Genomic DNA, 27,635 nt, shown 5'->3' with positions numbered 1-27,635 from the left:
CCCCTACAGTGTGCCTGATTTCTGAAAATTCACTCAGCTGTGCACTTTTCATCTGGAGCTATTATAGTTCAACAAGAACTTTATGTGAAAAAAAAAAAACCTTCCTATTAAACTGAAACATTTCATAATGACTTTGAAAAGATTAGTTAAAAAAAAAAGTTTGATCTGATTGTTCCTAGTAACGAGAAACCACTCTAAAATCAGTCCGTTTACGGGAGGGCCAATTTGCATACTTTGATCACTCCCTTTACCGTTGACCTCAGGCTCCCTTGGCAATTTCAGGGTATTCCCTGGCTTTTGCAAAGATGCTAACGTCAGATTCAAGTGAAGGGAGTAAGTGGAGACAAGAAATGAGAACAGAGACTTGGAGAGGAGAAAGGGACAGAAGAACAGATCATGAAGATGGGTGCAGAAGCCCTGCTACATCCTTCCTCCAATATCCCAGCCACTGAATGTACCTGGAGCTTCTGGCCACTCTGCAGGATTTTGTTCATACTGTTTCCTCTACCTAAAACCATCTCATTATTTTCCCTTTTGCTGATTCCTCTGGTTCCACCATATGTAAATTATACAAAAAGATATACAGAGAATAAGTTAATATATTTTCATCCCTGACCTCTGGCTCTTAAGTTTTTTTCTCAGAGACAAAGGGAAAGATCAGTTTGGGGGCTAGAGATTACTAGTACAGTAAGTAAAGAGCTTCCTTGTCCCGGAGAGATAGCACAGCGGCTATCTATAGTATTTATATTTATTATATTATTTATAGTAATGGATAGATCTATATGTACTTATGTATGCATATAGATAAAATTATATATATATATATATATATAAATCTAGAGAGTTGGAACTCCACTTTTTTTTTGGGGGGGGGGTCACACCCAGCAAGTGCTCAGGAGTTACTGCTGGCTCTAGGCTCAGAAATCGCCCCTGGCAGGCACAGGGACCATATGGAATACCAGAATTTGAACCGATGACCTTCTGCATGAAAGGCAAACGCCTTGCATCCATGCTATCTCTCCGGCCCCGGAACTCCACTTTTTCTTACACAAATCATAGCATACTTATGCTTTCATGCCTCTTATTTCACTATTCATGTTCTTGTTCATTTTTGTTTGTTTTGCTTTTGAGCCACACCTGGATATGCTCAGGGCTGCCTGGTTCAACACTCCAGGTTCACTCCTGGCGGGCTTTGGAGACCATCTAGGTTGATAATGTTCGAATCCAGTTTGGCCATGTGCACAACTACTCTGACCTCTATTTAAATATTTTCTATTCACTCTATCATATATATGGACCTAGTATATTTTTTTTTTTGGTGGTTTTTGGGTACAGCCCGGCAGTGCTCAGGGGTTGCTCCTGGCTCCATGCTCAGAAAATTGCTCCTGGCAGGCATGGGGACCATATGGGACGCCGGGATTCGAACTGATATTCTTCTGCATGAAAGGCAAACGCCTTACCTCCATGCTATCTCTCCAGCCCCTAGTATTTTTCCTTTTCTCTTTTTCTTTTGTGAAAAGCAACAACATAAGGCCTCCCCTTTGTTAAAATTTTTTTTGTTTTGTTTTGGGCCCCACTCAGTTGTAATCAGGGTTATCCCTGGTTCTGCTCTCAGAAATCATTCCTGGCAATGCTTGGGGTACCATATGGGAAGCCAGGGATTGAACTGGGAACCACATGCAAAGCAAATGCCCTATCAGCTGTACTATATCTCTCTGGTCTCACATTAGCTTTTTTAAAAATTGACTGATGAGGCCAGAGTGATAGCACAACGGTAGGGCGTTTGCCTTGTATGCAGCCAGGCAGGACGGACCTGGGTTGGATCCTTGGCATCCCAAATGGTCCCCCAAGCCTGCCAGGAGCTATTTCTGAGCGTAGAACCAGGAGTAACTCATGAGCACTGCTGGGTGTAGCCCAAAAAACCAAAAAATAAAAATTGAGTGATGTACTATGATATATACAGTATTGTTAAAGATGGCTTCTCGTTTATTTAATTCCGACACCACACCCATCATCAGTGTATCTACCTGCATGCAATGGCAGGAGTCAAACCCAGGGTTCCCACCTGGAGAGCATGTACTCTGACCCTCTGAGCTTTGTCCTCAGTTCTAATGGCAAGTAATTTTATTGGGATACTGTTCAATAGTGTACCATGTCATGAACCATGGAGGTTGTTCCCAAAGATTTCCATTGATGAAGCTTACCACAAAGAGTGGTGAGTGCAGTTATAGAAATAACTACACAGAGAACTACCATAATCATGTGAATGAATGAGGGAACTGGAAAACCTGTCTGGAATACAGGTGGGGGTGGATTGGGATGGAGGGAGATTTGGGACATTGGTAGTGGGAATTTGCACTGGTGATGGGGGTGTTCTTTACATGGCCGAAACCTAATCACAATCATATATGTAATCAAGATGTTTAAATAAAGAAAAAAAAGATTTCCATTGATCTACACCTCTTTTAAATCTTTATAAAACATTTTTTATTGTGAATGCTTTTATTATCCCACAAGAGGACAAGTTACTTCCTGTATTACAACCCAAACATTTCACTTAAACATTTCACAGCCTGAACTGTTGCAAAGTTGGCTTTTTAAGAACTGCATTCTAATTACTTTTTTGGGAAGAGGGATGGATGTTGTTATTTTTGTGTAAGGATTGAGCTCAGGGCCTCTCACATGTGAAGCATATGTGCTATCACTAAACCACATCCCTGGCCCCTGACAATTTTGTTTGTTTGTACCTGGTGGCATTCCAGGGTTACTGTTGGCTCTATCTCAAAAATTATTCCTGGCATTTTCTAGGAACCATATGTAATGCCAGGGATCAACCCTGGGACTGCCTTGGGAAAAGCAAATGCCCTACCAGCTCTATTGCTCCAGCCTCCCTAATAAATTTTAAGCTAACTAAACTGGTCTTGTGAATAGAATGGATGGGGATGAAGGAAGACAATAAAGAAAGTCTGAGTTTTATCTTTTATGGATCTGAGTTTTGTTTTTATGTTTTTGTTTTGTTTTGTTTTGTTTTTTTGGGCCACACCCTGACGCTCAGGGGTTACTCCTGGCTATGCGCTCAGAAGTTGCTCCTGGCTTGGGGGACCATATGGGACGCCAGGGGATCAAACCATGGTCCATTCAAGGCTAGCGCAGGCAAGGCAGGCACCTTACCTCTAGCGCCACCGCCCATCCCAGTTTTGTTTTTATGAATATAACTTTAGACTATGAGCCTGAAGCTCAGCAGAGCCTGTGTGTTTATGGATCAATGTTGTTCATGTCTAGACTTGAATAGTGTCCTGAGCAGTTCCCAGAGCAAGCAGTCCAGCTGGCAGAGCTTTGATTAGTCCACACTAACCAGTCTGTGTGGGCGTATACATTGCTCTAAAGAACATTTTTTTTTTTTTTTTGGTTTTTGGGCCACACCCGGTGGTGCTCAGGGGTGCTCCTGGCTGTCTGCTCAGAAATAGCTCCTGGCAGGCACGGGGGACCATATGCAACACCGGGATTTGAACCAACCACCTTTGGTCCTGGATTGGCTGCTTTCAAGGCAAACACCACTGTGCTATCTCTCCGAGCCCTAAAGAGCAATTTTTAAATGTTTAAATTTAAATGAATTTGAAATTCATGACAGACCTGTAGGTAAGCAGGAAAAGCAATTATCACTAACCTCATTTTATAGTTGACAAAACCTCAATTCTCAAAGAGCAAATTTTGTCACCAAAATCAAGCCTCTGGGGGGCCAGAGAGATAGCACAGAGTTAAAACGTTTGCCTTGCATGCAGAAGGACAGTGATTTGAATCCCGGCATCCCATATGGTCCCCTGAGCCTGCCAGGAGCAATTTCTGAGTGTAGAGCCACCGGGTGTGATCCAAAAACCAAAAACTCAAAAAAAAAAAAAATCAAGCCTCTGAATTCAGAGACCTCAGAAAACTTTTCTGAAGATATATATTCGGTTTGGAGGGTGGCGTTCAGGGCTTACTCCTGGCAGTGCTTGGGAGATAGCATAAAGATTAGAATTAGGGGCCGGGCGGTGGCGCTAAAGGTAAGGTGCCTGCCTTGCCTTTGCTATCCTTGGACGGACCGCGGTTTGATCCCCCGGTGTCCCATATGGTCCCCCAAGCCAGGAGTAACCCCTGAGCGTTACTGGGTGTGGCCCAAAATCCAAAAAAAAAAAAAAAAAAAAGATTAGAATTAGTAAATACAAGGCCTGTGCCCAACCAGGTTTGTTTATGAGTTCCACAGGGACCAAGCAGCACCACATCTTTTATTTTTTTCTTTTTGGGGCACACCCGGCAGCACTTAGGGGTTACTCCTGGTTCTGTGCTCAGAAATCGCTCCAGGTAGGCTTGAGGGACCATATGGGATGCCAGGAATAGAACCACCATCCATTCTGGGTTGGCCAAGTGCAAGGCAAATGCCCTGCCTCTGTGCTATCTCTCCAGTCCCCAAGCACCACATCTTTGATGTGCTGAACAACCGGCACAGTTGGCTAAGTGTTGCCACAGGTGGTCTCTGAGCCCCTTGAACACCTCTTGGAAGGCAAAAAAGAAAAAAAATGAGGGGCCAGAGAGATAGCACAGTGGTAGGGCACACAGCTGATTCAAACAGATGGTGGTTCGAATCCCAACATCCCATATGGTCCCCTGCCTGCTAGGAGCAACTTCTGTGCACAGAGCCAGTAGTAACCCCGGAGTACCGCCAAGTGTGACCCCCCCCAAAAAAAAACAAAAAAAAAAAAAGAAAGAAAGAAAGAAATGGAGTGGTAGAGGGAAAGTACAAGTGCTAGGGATTCTTGCCTTACATGCAGCATCCCTGACAACACGTATGGTCCCCTGAGTACCACCAGAAGTGATTCCTGAGCACTGAGTAAGGACAAAACCCTAAGTACTATTCGATGTGACCCAGACCCCACTGCTAAATTGGGTGACTGGAGAAATAGCTCAATGAGATGAGCCACATGTAAAGCATGTGGAAAGCTCAGGTTCCATCCTTGGCACCAACAGTCCCTTGAGCACTGCTGAATGAATCCTGATTACTGACCTAGGGTTACTACTCCAAATGCTGTTGGGAGTGGCCTAACATTATTTTGGAAATATTTTAATGTTTTATTTTTATTATTATTTTAAATATTTTTATTTGGGGTCACACCCAGTTGCATTCAAGGACTACTTCTGGTTAGATGTTTGGGATCATCCCTGGGAGTACGTGGGGGACCATATGTGGTGCCAATACTAGAATCTGGGCCTCCTGCATGCAAGAGCACTGTGGAAAAGGCACTTGCCTTGCATGCAACTGACTCAGATTTGATTCCTGGCACTCTATATGGTTCCCTGAACCTTCCAGGAGCTGTTCCTTTTATTTTTTCCTTTTCTTCTTTTGGTTTTTAGGTAAATCCGGTGGCATTCAGGGGTTACTCATGGCTCTGAGCTCAGAAATCACTCCTGACAGGCTCAAGGGACCATATGGGATGCCGGGAATCAAACTGGGTTCTGTCTTGAGTTGGCTGTATACAAGGCAAATGCCCACCCCTGTGCTATCACTCTGGCCTTATGTTTCTGAGTGCAAAGCCAGGAGTAATCCCTGAGCACCAGTGGGTATGGCCCTAAAAATGAAAAATGAAGAAAGAAAGAAAGAAGAAAGAAAGAAAGAAAGAATGATAGAGAGAAAGAGGAAGGAAGGAAGGAAGGAAGGAAGGAGGAAGGGAGGGAAGGAGGGAGGGAGTGAAAGAAAGGAAGGAAGAAGGAAGGAGGAAGGAAGGAGGAAGGGAGAGAAGTAGGGAGGGAGGGAGTGAAAGAAGAAAGAAATAAAGAAAGGAGAAAGGGAGAGAAAGAAAGAAAGAAAGAAAGAAAGAAAGAAAAGAAAGAAAGAAAAGAAAAGAAAGATAAGAAAAGATAAAAGAAAGAAAAGAAAAGAAAGAAAAGAAAGAAAGAAAAGAAGAAAGAAAGAAGAGAAAGAAAGAAAGAAGAAAGAAAGAAAGAAGAAGAAGAAAGAAAGAAAGAAAAAAGAAAGAAAGAAAGAAAGAGAAAGAAAGAAAGAAAGAAAGAAAGAAAGAAGAGGGAAGAAAGGAAGGAAAAAAGAAAGGAAGGAAGGAAGGAAGAAAGAAAGAGGAAAGGGGAAAGGAGAAAGGAAAGAAAAGGACAGGAAAGGAAAGGAAAGAAAAGGAGAAAGGGAAGGGAAGGGAAAAAGGGAAGGAAAGGGAAGGGAAAAAAATTACTCCTGGGGCTGGCGAGGTGGCGCTAGAGGTAAGGTGTCTGCCTTGCAAGCGCTAGCCAAGGAAAGGACCACGGTTCGATCCCCCGGCGTCCCATATGGTCCCCCCAAGCCAGGGGCAATTTCTGAGCGCGTAGCCAGGAGTAACCCCTGAGCATCTAATGGGTGTGGCCCGAAAAAACAAAAAAACAAAACAAAACAAAACAAAAATTACTCCTTCCAGACTAGGGATCATATGGGATGCTGGGGATTAAACCAGGTTGGCTGCACGCAAGGCAAATACCCTACTAACACTGTACTATTGCTCTGACTCCTAATATTTTTAGTGTACTTAGTAATATATGCTTTCATATATTTTTTATTTTATTCATATATATTTTATTTACTTTATGTATACATTATATGTACATATGTGTATACTTATGTATATAGTATAAGATGAAGTAAGAGGCATTCATGAAATAAAACTTAGTTTACAGAGAATCTTTGTAATAAGTATGATCTATATAATCTTGCATAAAGAAAATGCTAAAGAATCTATCCAAAACATAATAAACTGATAAAGAGTATATTAGGCTAGAATGATAGTATAGCAGGTAAAGTGTTTGTCTTGTAGGCAGCTAATGCCAGTTCAATTCCTGGGATCCTATATGGTCCCCTGAGACCAATAGGAGTGATTGAGCACATAGCCAGGAGTAAGCCCTAAGCTCTTGTGATTGTGATTATGACCCCAAGACAAAAGTTTAGCAAGGCTGGAGGCTAAGAAAAAGCTACATGTAAAAATCAGTTATAGAGGGCCCGGAGAGATAGCACAGTGGCGTTTGCCTTGCAAGCAGCCGATCCAGGAACAAAGGTGGTTGGTTCAAATCCCGGTGTCCCATATGGTCCCCCGTGCCTGCCAGGAGCTATTTCAGAGCAGACAGCCAGGAGTAACCCCTGAGCAACGCCCGGTGTGGCTCAAAAACCAAAAAAAAAAAAAAAAATCAATTATAGTCTGGAGCAATAGTACAAGGTAAACTAGGTTATTTGATGCCATGGATCAAATCTAGGTCAGCTGTGTGTAAAGCAAATGTCCTGCCTACAGAGCTCCAAACTATCTGTACAAATTTTTCAACTTCTCTCCACATATGAAAGTATTGTGGGGATTGTGTCCAGACTGAAATGCTCTCTTCCTTTCTCCAATGTATCTAAGCCCTAAGTGGGCATGTACTTCTTTTGAAAGAAAAGAATCTTCAGTTTTATTTTTCAGATAAAAATGGCACAAAGATCAATCAAAGAAACAAGCCTTTATTCCAAGGGCATGCCAGTCAGAAACTCCCCAAGACCAGCACAGGAACAGGAGGAAATGCAGGCCCTTGAGGAGTGAGGCCATTGTACACATTTGTGTACAATTGTATACATAGTACATATCTGTGTCCGTATAGTGCTTGTGGGCTTCACCTGTCCACCTGTCCAAAGTCAATGTGTCCTGTGTATTTTGGAACCAGAGTGTCAGGAGAGTTGGCAAAGGAAGTTGTGCAGTGGGAGGGCCAGGAGTCCAGATAGGGAGATCCCCAAGGTGTCAGAGATACAGGCGGTCTCCAGGGCGAACTCTCGGTGCTCAGGGCTGGTCTGTGGGCATGGGCAGGGAACAGGGTGAAGCTGTGGGGCTTGAAGCTGTCCAAGTCTCCCAGCTCTTACCCAATTGTACTGACCTCTAGTGCAATGTTGTGGAAAGTGTTCACATAGGCTGTACCCCCCAGGAGCCCCTCATACACAATGATCAGGAAGACGAGGTAGATGCTTGGTAGGAAGCTCATACACACAGCTGCCAGCAGGAAGGCCAGGTTGAGGCACTGTGAAAGTGGGAGGAGGGCTAAACATGGTATAGAGGCTGGAGAAAGAGGCCCCCGGTTCTGGAAGCTGGGTTGAAAGAAAAGTCTTACAGGCCCTAGGCAGCCCCCCACCCAGACCCTGGGATTTGGAACCAGCCCCTTCCTCAGCTCCATTGCTCAGGGAAAACCCCCTCCCCAGCCCTGGTCAGAGAGCAAGCAGCTTCTGTGCTCATACTTTAGGGGACCCCACTTTCCTGTTCCTCATACAGAACCTCTGAGGGCATAGGCTTGACATGTCATCCCATCACTGGAGCCCCAAAGAACCAAATAGACCTCCTCAAAAGCTCTTTTAGGAGGCCGGAGAGATAGCATGGAGGTAAGGCATTTTTGCCTTGTATGCAGAAGGTTGGTGGTTAGAATCCCGGCAACCTATATGGTCCCCCAAGCCTGCCAGGAATGATTTCTGAGTGCAGATCCAAGAGTAAACCCTGAGCACTGCTGGGTGAATCCAAAAACCAAACACCAAAAAAAAAAAAAAGCTCTTTTAGTTGTTGTTTTATGTTCTTGGGTTTTGGGGCCACACCCAGCAGTGCTAAGGGTTTACTCTTGGCTTTGTGATCCTTGATCCTTGAGGATCATTCCTGACAGGGCTCAAAGGACTATATGGGATGCCAGGGATTTGAACAGGGTCTGCTGGGAAAACAATTGGTTTGCTATACTATATCTCTGGCCCCAGAGGTTCTGATATTAAGCCTGAGGTGGACTTGCACATCTGCCTTTAAAAGAACACTCTAGATTATCCTTTAATATCAAATTTTGTATCAAATTTCTTACTAATAATTAATGATTTATGTATTATGTTGCTTTTAAATATTGCCTTTTGAGAATCAAAATGAGAAAATTTGATTCAAGTCAATATTATTTTGAATTTTAAAATATGACCAAAAAAAATTTTGGGGGGGGTTTTGGGTCACACCCTGAAGTGCTCAGGGGTTACTTGTAGATCTATGCTCAGAAATCACTCCTGGCAGGCTCGGGGGACCATATGGGATGCCAGGATTTGAACCACCATCCTTCTGCATTCAAGGCAAATGCCTTACCTCCATGCTATCTCTCCGGCCCCATTTTATAATTTGGTCTCATTTTTGTTTTTTGGGTTTTGGGCCCGGGGATAGAACCACAGTCTGTCCTAGGTTAGTGCACGCAAGGCAGATGCCCTACAACTTGTGCCACCACTCCAGCCCAAGTCTCATTTTTGTAATTGAGGGTAAGCTGTATATAATAACAAGGCATAGCCAAGTTAATGAGGCATCTTGAACCATGACTGCTATTAATGAATTATAGATGTTATAAATGAATAAAAGAGTTTAGACCATTTTAAAATGAGCCAGCAAACATAGTATTATTAAAAGCCTACTCCACAATTAATTTATGGTATTGTTGTAGAGGTGAGTTCTTTTTTTTTTTTTTTTTTTGAGGTGAGTTCTTAACAATTAAAAAGAAAAAAATAGTTACTATTCAAATATCTAAACAGAAATCTCAAAATAAATAAATAAATAAAAGAATACCCTAGAATACCATGGGCTAGTAAAAACAATAAATGCTGTCATCAGCAGTGTGAGTGGATACTTTCTGTTAGGGAATTAAAAGATGACAAACTTCTCTTTCTAAGAAATTGCTGTGATTACAATCATAGCTCAACTTAAAAGCTACACATTTCGGGGCCGGGCGGTGGCGCTGGAGGTAAGGTGCCTGCCTTGCCTGCGCTAGCCTAGGACGGACCTCGGTTCGATCCCCCGGCGTCCCATATGGTCCCCCAAGAAGCCAGGAGCAACTTCTGAGCGCATAGCCAGGAGTAACCCCTGAGCGTCACAGGGTGTGGCCCAAAAACCAAAAAAAAAAAAAAGCTACACATTTCAGCAACCACCTAATAAGGAAGTCTCGGTTAAGACTTGGGGCTTGGGCAGGGAAAAAGTATAGCAATATGGCATTTGCCTTGCATTTGGCCGACCCAGGACAGACCAGGGTTCACTTCCTGGCATCCCATATGGTCCCCAGAGCCTGCCAGGAGCAGAGCTCTGGAGTAAACCCTGAGTGCAGAGCCAGGAGTAACCCCTGAGCGCTGCCTGGTGTGATCCCAAAACAACAACAATAACAAAATTGTTTGGGGCTGGAGCAGTGGCACAAGTGGTAGGACATTTGCCTTGCACACGCTAACCTAGGACATACCACAGTTCTATTCTCGGCATTCCATATGGTCCCCTAAGGTAGGAGTGATTTCTGAGCACATAGCCAGAAGTAACCCCTGAGTGCTGTTGGGTGTGGCCCAAAAACCAAAAAAAAAAAAAAAAAAAAAAAAGACTTGGGGCTTTGTGAGTAAGAAGCACTCGGCTCCAGGACTACATTGACAAATGTGGAGCAAAGAGGAGAGTTATATGCAATGAGCATAACATCAAAAGGGTAATCTGGGAGCCAGAGAAATAGTACAGGGGATAAGGTGCTTGCCTTATAGGCGGGTGACCCAGGTTGATCCCTGGCAGCCCATAAGGTCCCCCAATCTGCCAGATGTAACTCCTGAGTGACTCCTGACTCCTGAGCCAGGAGTAAGTCCTGAGTATCACAGGATGTAGCCCAAAAACTAACACCAGAAATAAGGAATAGTGTGTTACCAGCATCCTACAAATATTCTACCTCTTCATTTCTGCATGCTGGCCCTATTCTCTATTATACTCATGATGAAAGATAGAACCAAGTTGGGACTAGTGGCTTTCCAACCTGCAGACTGAGTTGAAGACTGCTGCATCGGTCTTTTGCCCAGCTTTTGCCCTAGGATGCTGAATCCACTCAGCAGCCTTAAGATACTGACCTACTGACATGAGTATCACAGACTCAGGTATAATTGACCAGCCAGCATCAATTATACATTTCCCTCCAACAAATTTTCTGAGCCAACTGACGAAAACAATACCAAGATCTGTCCTTTCATTCCTTCCTCATGTCTAATTCAGAGAGGAAACTGGTTCACACTGGCTCCAAGGCCTGCCTTGCCCTGTAGAGCCACAGAGCAGAGCTTCTGAGGTCACACATTTGAAATGCAGCCTTGCTCACCTCTAGTCCCTGAGTTAGACCAAAGCTGGAACCTGTGGAGTAAGGGAGGGACAGCCACCCCCAAAGGAAGGCACAGGTGGTCAGGGCTTGTACCTGTAACAGAGCTAGAACCCAGATGAAGCGGATTCGACAGCAGCGGAGAGATGATCGGGAAACAAAGACACCAGCCTGGTACAGCATCTGGTACCTGTGGGGGTTGAGGAAGGGGGTGCAGAAGTCCATGGGTGCTGGCGGGTTAGCTCTGCTTTTATAGGCCCTTTGACCAGCCCTCCCTGTCCATCCCCCTGCCTCATTCTCACCAACGGTACTGCTGAGCATGACTCAGGGATGTGTTCCGGAAGAAGAGGAGCTCAAACTGCAGCAAAGACCAGGCAGGGAAGATGAACAGGGCCTGGTGAGTGCCCTGCTAGACACTGCCTCCACACCCTTCCCAGCAGTCCTTACTCACAAGTCCCTGGTTGATGAAATACTCAGCGAAGTACACCAGGACCAAGGGGATGATGTACCGCAGCAGACCCTGAAAGAGTCACGGGGGTCCTGAGCAAAAGGTTGTGGGTACTGGCCACCAGGCATGCACCACAGCCACCACACATACCTTGAACACGGTCCACTTTTCCTGGAGGGAGAGGTCTGAGCTGGAGCCTGCAGGATGGGGAGAGAAGGGAGCACATGGCATGGATGTTACTTATATAAATTATATAAATGTTATATTTATTATAAGATTACTTATATAAATGTTATATATATTTACATGTTACTTAAATAAATGTGTTACTTATATAAATCTTCATATACATCTATTTTACCACCACTTATAAAACAAAAGTTAAGGGACTAGAGAGATAGCACAGTGGAGAAGGCATTTGCCTTACCAACAGCCAACCTGGCTTAGATACTTGGCTGTCCACATGATCATTCAGGAGTGATGCCTGAATGCAGAGCCAGGAGTAAGCCCCAAGAACTGCTGAGTTGGCCCCAAAAGAACAAAACAGAAAGTTAATGTGTTGGGGCTGGAGCGATAGCTCACTGATAGGGCTCTTGCCTTGCACACAAATGACCTAGGACTGACCCTGGTTCAATTCCCAACATCCCATATGGTCCCTAGCGCCTACCAGGAGTGATTTCTGAGCACAGAACCAGGAGTAACCCCTGAGAGGCACCAAGTGTGGCCCAAAATCACCAAAAAAAAAAAAAAAAAAAAAGTGTTCCAGCCACATATTCTATACTCTCTGCACGCAGAAAGATGGGGTTCAATCTCTGGCACCCCATGGTCCTGCTAACTATCAGGAACAATTACTCAAGCACTAAGTGAAGAGTGGCCCCTGAGCACTGATATTGTACTTCCCCTTATCCCCAAAAATAAGCAAGTGAGTCCCCCTGGGAGTCTCTTACTCCCAGCCAACCAGCCCTTGACTTTATTTCAGGGAATGAAGCTTATTGCCATACAGGAACCTCAGCATTTGTGGACCCTCTGCCCATTTATCATGATGTCCAGGGTAACTCCTTATCATCCTAGTCCATGTAATACTTTCTCCCAAAGGTGACATTTCCTCCCAGGTTCTAGTTTCTGACCCATCCTTGAGGAAATGACCAGGTTCCCAATTTATCAATGATGGCAGTTGACAGTGCAGACAGATCACCCAGGCTCTCACCAAACTACACAGCCCTCCTGACTGTATCTTCTTGAAGGGGAAAGGATGAAGAAACAGAGAGCGACCCCCAAGGGTCAGACACTATTGTCTCATACCTTGCTTAGATTCTGGAGTCTCACTGTTTATCAGGGCAGCTGTCTCTGCATCCTCGTCTTGTTCAGTCTCTTTCAGTTCCCGGGGCTCCGGATACGTGAGCAATAAGAAATAGCTAGAAGTGGGGGCCGGAGAGATAGCATGGAGGTAAAGCGTTTGCCTTTCATGCAGGAGGTCATCGGTTCGAATCCCGGCGTCCCATATGGTTCCCCGTGCCTGCCAGGAGCAATTTCTTTTCTTTTTTTTTTTTTTTAATCTTTTTTTTTTTTTTTTGGTTTTTGGGCCACACCCGTTTGAAGCTCAGGGGTTACTCCTGGCTATGCGCTCAGAAATCACCCCTGGCTTGGGGGGACCATATGGGACACCGGGGGATCGAACCGCGGTCCATCCACTTGCAAGGCAGACACCTAACCTGTAGCGCCACCTTCCCGGCCCCCAGGAGCAATTTCTGAGCCTGGAGCCAGGAATAACCCCTGAGCACTGCCTGGTGTGACCCAAAAACCAAAAAAAAAAAAAAAAAAAAAGAAATAGCTAGAAGTGGGTAGAGGGGAAGAGTCACTGGGAGCTGCAAGTCTGCTTTCCCAGGACAGCCTCCCTCATTTCTGCTCCTATAAACCCCTCCCCCCGTCCACCCTCAGTCCTGTGCCAAAGCAGCCAAATTATGGAAAAATGCTTCTGTCTCTGGAGCTGAAATGTATCACAGACCTTGTCTGGACACCTGGTACCAACTGGATCCAGGTCCCTGTGTTCAGGCTCCTTTCCTATGTATCTACCCTTTGTGGCACCCAGAACTCCCCACATTTCAGGCCCATAGATTTTCAGGCCTGGTACCTACTATTGCCACAATCCTTGTTTGTTTGTTTGTTTTTGTTTTGGGGCCACACCCAGAAGTGCTCAGGTGTTACTCCTGGCTCTGCACTCAGAAATTGCTCCTGGCAGGCTCAGGGATGCCAAGAATAGAACGTGGGTATGTCCTGGGTCAGTCGTGTGGAAGGCAAATATCTGGCCCCTGATATTCTTCACTTAATATTTTCAAGTTAAATTTTCATTTTCCTGGGGCCGGGTAGGTGGCGCTGGAGGTAAGGTGTCTGCCTTGCAAGCGCTAGCCAAGGATCAGGACCGCGGTTCGATCCCCTGGCGTCCCATATGGTCCCCCCAAGCCAGGGGCGATTTCTGAGCACATAGCCAGGAGTAACCCCTGAGCGTCAAACGGGTGTGGCCCAAAAACCCAAAAAAAAAAAAATTTTTCATTTTCCTACAAAGTCTTGTCCTAATCCTCAGTAAAATCATAGGTTTTGGTCAATACATTCTTTCCCCCTAAGTCACACACATGCACACATGACAAAGACAAGTCCATTCATGCTCCCTCTCAAATGGCTTGGGAAGTGCTATGATGGGTTACCTCACAGGGAACAAAGACAGCGACTATCTCTGAGATCTGGGAATGGAGCACCAGAGCAGAGGGGAAGTACCAGGTCCCTAGCAGTATGCAGCAGCTCTAAACTCTAACCAGGCCCATCAGGTTTCAGTGCCCACGTCCCCTCAGAATAAGGTTGGAGGGATCAGGAGACTTACCTGAGCAGCAGCAGCGCAGGAACCCCCAGCATGGACAGGAGGGTGTGCTGAGGGGACAGGCCAGCCTGGGTAAGGCCCAGGTATGACAAGGCCCCCAACAACCCTGCTCCCCCAGTACCTGAGGACCACCAGGAGATCACAGCCCTGCAGGGGAGAATACAGGGGCAGTGGGCAGGTCTCAAATGTGGAAGAGACACAGATCCCTGAGTGGCTGTGCAGAAATCCTTCAATTTGCAATGCGGAGAGATGGACAGGGTCTTATTCTTAGTGAAGTAAGGCAGAGAAAAACAAGTGCTTTGTGGTCTCACCTCTAAGAAGCAAAGAAAGCGAAGCAAAAGAACAAAAGGAAAACAACATATGAGACTACAAGCCCGAAGAGTGGCTCCTGGAAGGAAAGGGGATCAGTGGGGTAAAACATGTGTCTGTAGGGCCAGAGAGATAGCATGAAGATAAGGCGTTTGCCTTTCATGCAGAAGGTCATCGGTTTGAATCCCGGCATCCCATATGGTCCCCTGAGCCTGCCAGGAGTGATTTCTGAGCGGAAAGCCAGGAGGAACCCCTGAGCGCTGCCGGGTGTGACCCAAAAACAAACAAACAAACAAAAAAAACATGTGTCTGTATCCTGTGAACCAAGAGTCGTGTTGTGTCTGCAAGCACTGGTGTGGAACAAAGCCTGCCCGAAGCCCAGAGAATGTTGTGGCACTACATTACTCAACAAAAATTAAGGTGGCCTAGAGCTACAGGAAGTGGAGGTACCCTCTAGCTGCCCCACATTGCCTGCTTACCTGGGGTAGTAGGCGCTGAGTGCCAGGAAGGTGACCTCCCCGAGGCCTGAGGAGATGCTGGCCAGGACCACACCTGGGAAAGGGAGAGCATACAGGGCCTGGCTACATCTCACTTTTTCATAGCCCCGAGCCCTGCCAGGGTCTGTCCACAGCCTTGGCAGAGGGTTCCAGAAGAGCAGGAGAAACAGCCTTCTTTCCACAAGGCTATGTCCCTCAGGGTACCCAGCTGTCATCCCAGCTCACCCCAAACATCACCTCCTCCGCAAATAAATTCTGACTACCTCTGGACATTTGCCTTCTCCCTCAGAAAGGAAGGAAATTGGGGGCTTCTAAGGTTACTGAGTGAATCCCTTTCCTTGAGGAAGCAAAGGGAGGCCACCCCACAATTCTCTGAGCTTGCAATTCCCACCCCCAAACACAGAATTTCTCACCCACCACATAGGCTGATCACCACAGAAGTAGAAAAGGCCACTAGGAAGAAGCTTCCAGCAGCGCACACCCCACAGACGAGCACACGAGGGCTGTAGTGATAGAAGGGGTGGTCAGGCTAAGTCCGCATTCCCAGCCTCACAGCCTCCCTCAACCAGTTGTGTCCCTCCCCCCCCAGACCTGTAGGGCAGCAGATGAAGACCCAGAGGAGCCAGCAGCTTGATGACAAGTGTGGGGAGGATGTCTGCAAGGAGCACCGCCTGAGAGGAGAACAGGAGAATCAACTCTGAGCGTCGTCAACATGGGGAGGAGAGGGGCAAGCCCCAAGACTGTGGGGTCTCAGCTAGGGGTCAGGGCATTTTCCCTCTCTGTTAAAGTGAGAGCCCATTCACAGTCATGTGAATAAGCTGAGTGAGGAAAAGGCTCAGGGGCCAGGATCTGATCAGACCCACTGGGTGCAGAGGGCTGAGCAGAAGGACTTACAGCAGTGGAGACTGAGTTGCAGTCAAATCGAGATGAGTTGTTGTGGGGACTGGGCATGGGGCCTGGCTCTACCTGGTGAGAGAGAAAAGTCTTTCATCCCGGTGGCAGGAGGTCCATAAACACAATCATCTCCTGCCTCACTTTCCTCTTTGACTTGAATGATGGACATGGGGCAGTGCTGGCCTCTTGGGGTGCCCAGCAGGGTGGGAAAAGTTTCCAGAGAGGTCTCCACTGAAGGTCACCAGCCCTGTAAATGGACACTACTTGAATACCATGTTCTGGAACTTTCAGTTAAAACTTGGGGCTCCTGGGGCTCAGGGAGAGCTCAGTGGCAGTGTCTACCTTGCAAGCACGAGACCTAGATTTTGATCTTCAGTGTCACCCCACATACACCAAGCACAGCCCTGGTCAGACTGATATTTGGAATCTCCCTTGCACCACAAGATGTGTCATTTTCAGCATATTACAGCCAAATGACCCCTGGTCATCAAAGCAATTTAAAAAGGGAGCCAGATCCAGTTTCAATCCCTGGCACTGAGTGGTCCATGAACACTACTGGAAGCAACCTCCTCAAATAATACCCCAGAATTAATACTTGAGCAGGCTCACAAACACACACACACACACACACACACACACACACACACACACACACACACACACACACACACATGCAGAGCAACAGTCCAGTGGGTAGGACTATTGCCTGACTACCCCAGGTTCAATTCCTGACACCACATATAGGTCCCTGAGTCCCAATAGGAGTAAACCCTGAGCACCACTGGGTACTCAAAACAAACAAACAAAAAAAAGGGCAGAGTGATAGTATAGTAGGCAGGGCACTTCCTTTGCAGATGGTAAACCTGGGTTCCCCAGCCTGGCCAGGATTGATTCCTGAGTGAAGAGTCAGGAGTAAGCTCTGAACACCTGCATGGTGTGGTCCAAAACTAAAAATGCAAAATCCAAAATTAAGTAAACATTCAAGAGGCCAGAGGGGAGATGGGAAACCAGCAAAAAAAAAAAAAAAAAAAAAATTGTCTAAAAGTGGTAGAAATTACTGCTAAAAGAATCTTAGCCAAAGAATTAAATGAGTTAAGAGCATATATACAGAACACACCAAAGTCACTTGAAAATCTTTATCCCTATCTTTTCTTTTGTGTGTGTGTGTGGGGGGGGGGGGGAGTCACACCCAGCAGTGCTCAGGGCTTACTCCTGGCTCTATGCTCAGAAATCGCTCCTGGCAGGCTCAGGGGACCATACAGGGTGCCAAGATTCAAACCACCGACCTTCTGCATGAAAGGCAAACGCCTTACCTCCATGCTATCTCTCCAGCCCCATCCCTATCTTTTCTATGATTTGAGGTCCACTAACAACGTTTCCACTGAGAATTCTGGTTGAAGAAATTGAAATTACAGAACAATGGGAAGTGATTAGTGTAACTCCTCCCCCAACTTCCTATCTATTTTACCTGGATGGGAGGGATCTGTGGTTGACAAAAAAAAAGGGGGGGGGTTGCTTCAGGGGGGGAAGAGCAGGGAAGCCTGAGCAAGAGAGATGCAGCAGGGAGAGATCAGAGACAGGACAGATGCAGGAGCAGGAGAAAGGCTCTTTTGCTTAGAAGCTATGTGATATATGCACATGGCAGCTAGGGCTTTTGTAATAAAACTTCATGTCTCCTCAAATCTGACTGCTGTGGGTCATTTCCTCACCATTACCCTGATATCTACAGACCCGCCAGGCCAAAGAAGCTGTAGGTGCCATGCTGGACCAGAAAAACCTCACCATCCATCTAACCATATACAATCCAGGATTATTTAATTAATATTTAATATAATAATTAGAAGTAACCAGAAGTCCCACTGCAAACTGGTTCGGATGTGGTGAATAGAATGAACTCACATAGCTAGCTCTGCCGCTGAGTCCTACTGCTGCTTTTCATCTTGTGGGAGGCCTTCACAATCCAGTAGAAAAAAAAGCTGGATAGCAATGAGACCACAAAAGTTCCAGTCATAAGGGGGTCTCCAGTTTCTTGAGTAGAGGTAAAGATTTGGGCAGGGAGCCTCCAAAGAGCAGAAATATACTAATGGCTAAAAGCTGGCCTTTGTGTCCATTGTGGCAGTTGGACAATGGTTGGATCAAACTCCCCACCTTGCTGGCACGCTGGAGGTCTGGAGCAGGGTGACTACATTCAGGGGTGTCAGTGGTGAAAGCAGGATCAGCAGGAGTGGGAAGAGCAGGCTAGGAGACTAGCAACTTTCATAGTCTGTCCTCTGGAATGCAGGAATAGGAAGTAGATGGTGACTCAAGTCTGGAGCATAAGGAACAAGGTTCCACTCCAAGAACTGAAGGGAAGTTATTAATGACATTGGACACAATGGTCCGGGCGAATGCTATAGCATTACAGATGGAAGAATCAACCTTTCAGCTCTCTTGGCACCCAGCACTTTAAACACCTGAGGAAGTTTTACCACAAGTGATCCATCAGTCACAAGACCAAGCCTTAGGCCTTTCCTAAAGAGAATCTTGAGGCATGTGTCCTCCAACCCCAAGGGCAGGTCTAGTTCTTGCTACTCCTTTCTGACTCGTGTCACTGGCCCTTATGCAGGAGGTTCATTCTGCTTTTCCAGGTCTTTATTTTATGGTCATCAACATCTTTTGTAACTTTGAAGCTATAAATTCCCACCCCCACCCCCACCCCCCCCACCCCCCCCACCCCCCCCCACCCCCGCCAAAAGAGTTTGGCTGAGTGGGAGTCAGTTCCTTACAGGCCCTGAAGGGAGTTAAAACATATTCCAGGAGCAGAGTGAAGTACCATTAACATAAAGTGCCACGGGATGAAAATTTTGTTGGAACATGTCTGAGGTAAGATTCGGCACCAGCAACTGTTTGAAGGTTCCATTTACCTCAGCTGCCATATTGCCTACAGATCTCTTTCTAATGCCATGCACAAAAGTGATATCAAAATGAATGAAAGTCCTTAATATCAGACATGAATCCGCAAGGTATATAGAGGAAAATGTAGGCCAAACTCTCCATAACATTGAAGCTAAAGGCATCCTCAATGGTGAAACACCACTAACCAAGTAAGTGGAAGCAAAGATAAACAAATGGGATTACATTAAACTGAGAAGCTTCTGTACTTCAAAGGAAACAGTGACTAGGATACAAATGCCATTCACAGAGTGGAAGAAACTATTCACCCAAAACCTAAGATAAATAGGTCATTGGTAAATAGAGCCTAAGAAGGAAAAATAAAAAACCATGTAACCCCATCCAAAAAGGAGAGAAGAGATGAACAGACATTTTCTCAAAGAAGAAATACAAATGGCAAAAGGCATATGAAAAAATATTTCACATTATTAGTCATCAGGGAGATGCAAATCAAAACAATGAGGTATCATCTCATGCCACAGAGACTGGTATACATCAAAGAGAACATGAACAATCATGCTGGCATGGATGTGGGGAGAAAGGGGCTCTCATTCAGCTGGTGGGAATGTCAACTGGTACAGCCTTTATGGAAAACAATCGGGGCTTTCCTCAAAAAAAACTAGAAAGTGTTTTTTGGTATTTTTTGTTTGTTTGTTTGTTTTTGGGTCACACCCGGCTGTGCTCAGGGGTTACTCTTGGCTCTGCACTCAGAAGTCACTCCTAGCAGGCTTGGGAGACCATATGGGATGCCAGGAATAGGTCAGCTGCATACAAGGCAAATGCCCTACCCACTGTGCTATAGCTCTAGCCCTGAAATTGAGTTTTGATTATGGTCTAGCAATAATGCACCTGAAATATAGCCTAGGGGCCAAAAGGCACAATGCAGAAAAGCCCTCTGCATTAATATGTTCATTGCAGCACTATTCACAATAGCCAGAATCTGGAAACAATCCAAGTGTCCAAGATCAGATGAGTGACTAAAGAAACCATGGAAATCTATACAATGGAATACTATGTAGCCATTAGGAAAAACGAAGTCATAACATTTTCTTAGACCTGGATATACATCAATACTATTATGCTGAGTGAAATGAGCCAAAGGGAGAGGGTCAGATATAGAATGATTGCACTCGGGCCCGGAGAGATAGCGCAGCGGTGTTTGCCTTGCAAGCAGCCGATCCAGGACCTAAGGTGGTTGGTTCAAATCCCGGTGTCCCATATGGTCCCCCGTGCCTGCCAGGAGCTATTTCTGAGCAGACAGCCAGGAGTAACCCCTGAGCATGGTCGGGTGTGGCCCAAAAACAAAAAAAAAAAAAAAAAAAAAAAAGAAATTAAAAAAAAAAAGAATGATTGCACTCATTTTTGGGTTACACAGTATGGTATTAATGCCCTAAGACAATAGAAACAAGGGCCAAGAGAACTGTTCCATGATAAGAAGCTTGCAATAAGGTGGGGGAGTGCAGTTACGACAGAGAAGAGATCGTTATGACAATGATATTTGGAAATGATCACTCTGGACAAGAACTGGGTACTGAAAAGAGGGAAAGTGATATGCAAGATACCCATTCACTAACAGTATTACAAACCACAGTGTCTAAAAGGAAAAGAGAGAGAGAAAAATCTAAATTTTCCAGGGAGTTTAGGGATCACATCCAGTGGCACTCGGGAGACATCCCAGCTTGATTCATTGGAGTAGCTCCTCATATAGTGCCACGAATTGAATTCAGGCCTCCCACAGCATTTGAGCCCCTTCATCTGTCTTCCAGCCTCCCCCATTTATCTTCTTGCTCTGAAGGGAGGGACTTGAGGTTTTTATTTGTTTTGTTTGGGGCCCAGCAATGCTCAGGGCTTACTACTAACTTTGTACTTCAGAATCACTCCTGGCAGAGCTTAAGAGACCATATGGGATGTTGGGGATTGAACTCTGGTTGACTCTGAGCTCCTTCCCCCACTGTACGATTGTTCCAGCCCAGGACTTAATTATTATTTCTTAAATTTTTTAAAATTTAATCACCATGAGATACACACTTACACAAACTGTTCATGATTTCAGTCATACAACGTTCCAATACAATTCCTTAACCAGGGCACATCTATATATTTTCTGCTACCAAATCTGGTATCAATTTTTTTGTGTGCGTGCGTGTGTGTGTGTGTGTGTGTGTGTGTGTGTGTGTGTGTGTGTGTGTGTGTGTTTTGGTCCTCACCTAGCTATGCTCTGGGTTGACTCTGGGCTGGCTCTACATTCAGGTATAACTCCAGGAGGAAGTTGAGGGGCCATAAAGGACTATATGAGGTAGATTGAATCCAGATTCATTACTTGCAAGACAAGCACCCTACCTACTGATATGTAAAGATCTTGCCTGAGAAGAAGAAAACTAAAAGTTTGACCTCCTATCCCTATCTGTTGGCCAACTCATCCTCTGAGCTTCTTAAGAGGCCCTTTGGTGGTAGTGAAGTGGGTTACTTACATGGCTTTGGTTCCCAGACGCCCTCTGGTGACTAAGGATGTCATGTGCAGCACTGAGCATCACCACGTAAGAGAAGTTATTACAAAGGCCCAACAGCCTGGAATGAAGACAAGAGATTTTTTTCAGTTCTGTTAAGTCAAAACTGATACACAATGGGGTTGGAGAGATAGTAAAATGGTAGGGTGCTTGCCTTGCATGCTGCTGACTCAGGACAGACCTGGGTTCGATTCCCAGCATCCCATATACATCCCCTGAGCCTGCCAGGAGCAATTTCTGAGCACAGAGCCAGGAGTTACTCCTGAGAGCCGCCTTATGTCCCCCCCACCAGAAAAAAAAAACCGACTGATACACAAGACAGAGCTTAACATTGTCTCAGGCCTCCAAGCTATCCTAGTTTTAGCAACAAACCTTCCCTTTCTGTGTCCTTCATTTACCTCTTTTTTTCTTCTTTGATGTACCCAAGTCATCTGGGTTCAAATCTCCAAAAACCCACCCAGAAAGAGAAGGAAGTCTTTTTCTTTGTGTGTGTGTGTGTGTGTGTGTGTGTGTGTGTGTGTGTGTGTGTGTGTGTGAGAGAGAGAGACACATCCAGTAGTCCTGGCTCTGTACTCAGGGGTCATTCCTGGCAAGTTTGGGAAACCATACAGGGTCCTGGAGATTAAACATGAGTGGCTGTGTGTAAACGAAGTACACTGCTCACTGGCCCCAGAAGTCATTCTGAGCTCCCATCCTTACTCAAAACATTTCTCACTTATGCATTATCTCTGATTTGCTGTGACACAATTTTCTCTGACTATCTCCCCAGGGCACATAAGAGTCAAATAAAATCATCCCAAAGCCCTTTAGGATCTATAAAGCAAGTCACTAGTTTACTCGAATATTCTGAGTTGCACTCAGTGATGGAGAGGGAAGTGAATCCAGTGCCAGAAACTTCTTTGTGCTCCTTTTACCAGCTATAGACTAGAAGTCCTGGTCTCCCCATTTTCCAGTGGAAGAAACTGAGGCTGAGAGGTGAGGATGCTTCCAGCATCACATAAAAATTCACTTCCAATTTCACCTGCCTCCCAAGTCTCAGCTATTGCTAAGTGCTAAGTGCTAGAAATGTCTTCCGAGGTGCCGGAGAGATAGCACAGCGGCTTTTGCCTTGCAAGCAGCAGATCCAGGACCAAAGGTGGTTGGTTCGAATCTCGGTGTCCCATATGGTCCCCCGTGCATGCCAGGAGCTATTTCTGAGAAGACAGCCAGGAGTAACCCCTGAGCCGGGTATGACCCAAAAAAACAAAAAACAAACAAAAAAAGAAATGTCTTCCCTTGCCTTTTCTGAGGACCATGGTTTCCCAAATTTCTTTTTTTTTGTTTTTTTTTTTTTTTTTTTTTTTTTTGGTTTTTGGGCCACACCCGGTGACGCTCAGGGGTTACTCCTGGCTATGCGCTCAGAAGTCGCTCCTGGCTTGGGGGACCATATGGGACGCCGGGGGATCGAACCGCGGTCCGTCTCCTAGGCTAGCGCAGGTAAGGCAGGCACCTTACCTCGAGCGCCACCGCCCGGCCCAAATTTCTTTTTTTTTTGTTTGTTTGTTTTTGGGCCACACCCGTTTTGACACTCAGGGGTTACTCCTGGCTATGCGCTCAGAAATCGCTCCTGGCTTGGGGGGGACCATATGGGACACCGGGGGATCGAACTGAGGTCCATCCTACGCCAGCGCTTGCAAGGCAGACACCTTACCTCTAGCGCCACCTTCCCGGCCCCGGTTTCCCAAATTTCAAATAGAGGTCACTGATTGGGAAAAAGACGGAAAGAAAATTCCTTGGAAAGGGACTGGTAGCAGGCAGAGGAGTGGATTCCCCACATCCCAGATTCCAGCCCAGATGACCTTGGCAGTCTAACACAGAAGGTGAAGATTGAGAAGATTTAAGACCTAAGACCAGCTGAAAACAAACAACGGAGAAGCTGTTTTTCAGAACTTCCAGCATCTTAATTTTGGTTCAGGTTAAATCTCTTGACTCTATTTGCATTGGTCATTGTCTTGCTGGTTAAATTGTGTTTTATCTGTATGGATCTTGCTGTTTTGTTCTAAGTCCCACTGCAAACAGAAAATTTTGTATCTAACTTTAATACTTGTTTATGCAATTCTGGGGAAATGCATGTTAAGAGTTTTGAAAGTGCTCATCTAGCCTAATGAATGTTTCCCAATTGCTATGATGTTATATAGTGTATCTTATATAGAAGCTTATTATCTGCAGAAAGTTCTTGTGATTTTGTTTGGAGAAGCTTACGAACAGAAACTTGGATGTTCTAGATTTATCAATAGTACTTCTTTTTTTTTGGGGGGGTGGGTGGGAATCACACCTGGCAGGCTCAGGGGACCATATGGGATGCCTCGAAATACCGACCTTATGATTGAAGGCAAATGCCTTACCTCCAGGCTATCTCTCCAGCCCCTCAATAGTGCTTCTTTAATAAAACAAAAAAAGGTGGAGAAAAAAAAAAAGAAATGTCTTCCCAGGGTCTGATGTGATAGCACAGCTTCGTGCAGCTGACCCTAGACTGATCTGGGTTTGACCCCTGGCAACCCATATGGTCCCTTGAGCCTTCCAGGACTGATTTGAGTACATATATCTGCCAAATATGGTCCAACCCCTCCCCCAAAAGAAATATTTTCCCAGGATCAGCATTTGAACGGTGTGAGGAGGCAGAGGAGAAAATAAAATGGCAGCCTTTGAGAAAACAGTGATGTTGGGCTGGAGTGACAGTACAGAGAGTAGGGTGTTTGCCTTGCAGGTAGCAGACTATGTTCAATCCCTGACGCCCCATATAACCCTGCCAGGAGTGATTCCTGAGTGCAGACCTAAGAGTAACCCCTGAGAATATTGGGTGTGACCCAAAAATAAAAACAACACACACACACCCACACACCCCACAAAAGACAAGGAGAGAAAAAAAAAGGAGAGAGCAGAGAGAAAGAGGAGGGGAGAGATAGTGAGAGGAGAAAGAGAACAGCTACATACTTATTTATCTACGTATTACTTATTTATCTTATACTTATTTATCTAAGTATGTATTAAGTAAACATTGGCTTTCAGTCTCAAAGACTATTTTAAAGGGCTGGAGCACTAAAATAGTACATCCGGTAGGGTGTTTGCCTTGCACACAGTCGACCCAGGTCCCAGCCAGCCTCCAGCACACTTTCTAGTCCCTTGAACACCTCCAGGAGTGAACCCTCAACATCACTAGGCATGACTCAAAAACAACAACAAATATTTTTTAAAGAGTGTTTTACAATTTTCTTTTGAAATCACAGATTTTTAGAACTGTCCAAACTGGCTGGAGTGTAAACAAGAAGTTAGTAATCCTACGAGTGGAACGTGGTCCCGGGCACATCCTCAAACCGCCACACACAGGTGTAGTATTTCCTAAGAAGTCCAAGAGGAAAACCTCTGGATCAGTCTGCAGATCAAGCCCCCTTCCTTGCACCCTCTTCTCTTTGCACCTCACAGTCACTTTGGATGCTGATGCAAGCAAACTCACCAGAAACCCGCCGCGTTTCTCCAGGGGGCACCCTGGCGATCCAGCCGGGGCTGGCCATGGGGGGCCAAGGCGTCCTCTCCTAGGGGTGGGGGACAAGAAAGAAGGGCATGAATCTGCCCTCCACGGGGTGCCACGACCTCCTTGGGCGAAAAGGATACTCACTCTCCGTCTCCGAGGGTCGCCGCCGCAAGCCCGGGAAACCTTCCATGACATGAAGAAGTTCGGTCCCCCGAAGGGTGCAAAGTTGACTCGGGAGGGAAGATGAGAGTCTGTCTGCGCCAGGAGGGAAGAAAAAGTCAAAGCCCACTCAGCCCAACCCAACCCAGCCCAGTCCGGCTCCGGCCTCTCCGCAGGATTGCACCCGGCGCCCCATCGCGCCAGCCAGGGCTGGAGAGCTGCATCTCTAGTCTCCGACGCCCACCGCGCTCCGCCCAGATGTGACTCTGCTTGGGGTCTCCGCGAGGCCTGTACCTTTAAGAACAGCTGGACGTTCCCTCCGCCGGAGCCACAGGTTGTCGGGTCACGTGACAGTTCCCCCATCACGTGCTTGGAAGTTTCTCTCTCCCCCCACTTCCGGGTCTGTGTTCCTTCTTGGCTAGAGTTTTTCCCAGTCCGGAACGCGGGGATGGGGAAAGCCCGGAGGATCCTGGGGCCGTGGGCTTAAGTCAGGAAGGAATGGAACTAGACAACAAGAGCTGTGACGTTAACTGAGCGGCGCCCCAGGGAGGAACGATGTCTTGCCAGTACTTGTCATGGCTACAGTGGCTTCAGTCCCTTTCGCAGACTTCCCTTGCCAGAAACAAATATGGCTTTTTCACTACAGTTATGTGTGTTCCATTTGGGAACAAAGTCGGCTCGGGTTCGGGTTGGTTTTGTTTTCGTTTTTTTTTTTTTTGGTGTTTATTTGGGGGGGGCGTTTGGTTTTTGGGTCACACCCGGCAGCACTCAGGAGTTACTCCTGGCTCTACGCTCAGAAATCGCTCCTGGCAGGTTCTGGACCATATGGGATGCTGGGGATCGAACCAGGGTCAATCCTGGGTCGACTGCGTGCAAGGCAAAATGCCCTACCGCTGAGGGGGCTGTGTCCGGCCCCCTTAATTGCTCTTATCTGGTTATTTTATCTGCTGCTTTGAGATTACTGTAGTAACTTGAAGTAAAGATAAAGCCCACATAAGATTACTTTATGACTATAAGTATTTTTTTTGTTTGTTTTTTGGTTTTTGGGCCACACCCATTTGACGCTCAGGGGTTACTCCTGGCTATGCACTCAGAAATCGCCCCTGGCTTGGGGGGACCATATGGGACGCCGGGGATCGAACCACGGTCCATCCTACGCTAGCTCTTGCAAGGCAGACACCTTAACTCTAGCGCCACCTTCCCGGCCCTGACTATAAGTATTAAGAAATCTCGTTTCCCCGGGTCCGAGCGACTGGACAATAGGTTCGATATTTGCACTACCTATGGTCACCTGAACCTCGCCAAGAGTGACCTTAAGGGCTGGAGCAATAGCACAAGGCTGACCGGGGTTCAATCCCTGGCATCTGATAATGGTCCCCAAGTCTGCCCTGAGTGATTTCTGAGCACAGAGCTGGAGTAACTCCAGATCGCCTCTGGATGTGGTCCCCAGACCATAACTAGGGCACAGTGGTAGGGCGTTTGTCCTGCACAGGTCGACCCCAGAGAGACCCAGGTTCTATTCCCGACATTCATATGGTCCTCCCAAGCCTGCCGGGAGTAATTTCTGAGCTCGGAACCAGGAGTAACCTCTGAAAGCCACTGGGTGTGGCCCCAAAACAAATAAACAAACAAAAAAAAGTGAGCCCTGAGTGCAGAGCCAGGAGTTAAGTCCTGAGCACTGTCAGGTGCATGCACCCCACCCCCATTTTTTCCCAAATTATTCTGGGGCCAGAACACCACACCTCATTTTTAAATTATAAAACTGAAGTGCAAAATGGGAAAATGAAACAATCCTACTGTGTTTGGCCATAGGACCCTTTCTGTTCCAGAGGCTCCAGCCTACATCAAAGGTGCTGAGTTCAGATGACTCAAAGGCTCAAGAATGTTGTGTGATTTTATCTGATTTCTCTAACTGGAAATTAGGAAAGTGAGACTCAAGGAGGGCACTGCAGAAAGCAGTGTAAAGGTCACTCTACATGATCCCAAAGAAACGGCTCTTACCTTCTTCCAGATGGTAAAGTGGCATGCAGAATGTTCCTCATCATTTCCTTTCCCTGATATTCCCTGGTCCTTTCTGTGGCCTTCTGACAGCCAGTGCCTCCTGTTCCCACCATGCTTTTATGTTGCTCTGTGAAGGTGCCCACTTTGATCTGCTTCTCAGATCAATGAAAAATGGGATCACAGACCAGGCTGGTGTGATAGTTCAGTGGGGAGGGCACTTGCCTTGCAAACAGTTGACCCATATTCGATCCCTAGCATCCCGTATAGTCCCTAAGCACTACCAGGAGTAATTCCTGAGTACAAAGCCAAGAGTAACTCCTGCATACTGCCAGGTGTAGCCCCCACACAGAGAAAATGGGGTCTTGCTTCCCATGCA

General features: G+C 46.2%; 1 protein-coding gene and 1 pseudogene across 1 annotated transcript; both read right to left on the bottom strand.

The window, feature by feature from the left end:
- Positions 1–7,661: 7,661 nt before the first annotated feature.
- CLN3 (CLN3 lysosomal/endosomal transmembrane protein, battenin) lies at positions 7,662–25,534 on the bottom strand. Its single transcript, XM_049787808.1, has 16 exons — positions 25,443–25,534; positions 25,244–25,354; positions 25,082–25,160; positions 21,553–21,649; positions 16,151–16,222; positions 15,848–15,927; positions 15,674–15,759; positions 15,239–15,311; positions 14,454–14,597; positions 12,881–12,993; positions 11,729–11,775; positions 11,582–11,650; positions 11,433–11,488; positions 11,227–11,320; positions 7,906–8,046; positions 7,662–7,822 (listed from the first exon to the last, which is right to left on the bottom strand). Exons 1-16 carry the CDS (start codon positions 25,480–25,482, stop codon positions 7,703–7,705), a joined length of 1,422 nt encoding a protein of 473 aa, XP_049643765.1. The 5' UTR covers positions 25,483–25,534; the 3' UTR covers positions 7,662–7,702.
- LOC126029539 (mannose-P-dolichol utilization defect 1 protein-like) lies at positions 16,543–19,176 on the bottom strand (annotated as a pseudogene).
- Positions 25,535–27,635: the final 2,101 nt, after the last annotated feature.

Source organism: Suncus etruscus, chromosome 15 (genome assembly GCF_024139225.1).
Source record: "Suncus etruscus isolate mSunEtr1 chromosome 15, mSunEtr1.pri.cur, whole genome shotgun sequence".
Lineage (NCBI taxonomy): Eukaryota > Metazoa > Chordata > Mammalia > Eulipotyphla > Soricidae > Suncus > Suncus etruscus.
The sequence above is the reverse complement of the archived record's forward strand: the minus strand, read 5'-3'. Positions and strand labels throughout refer to the sequence as shown.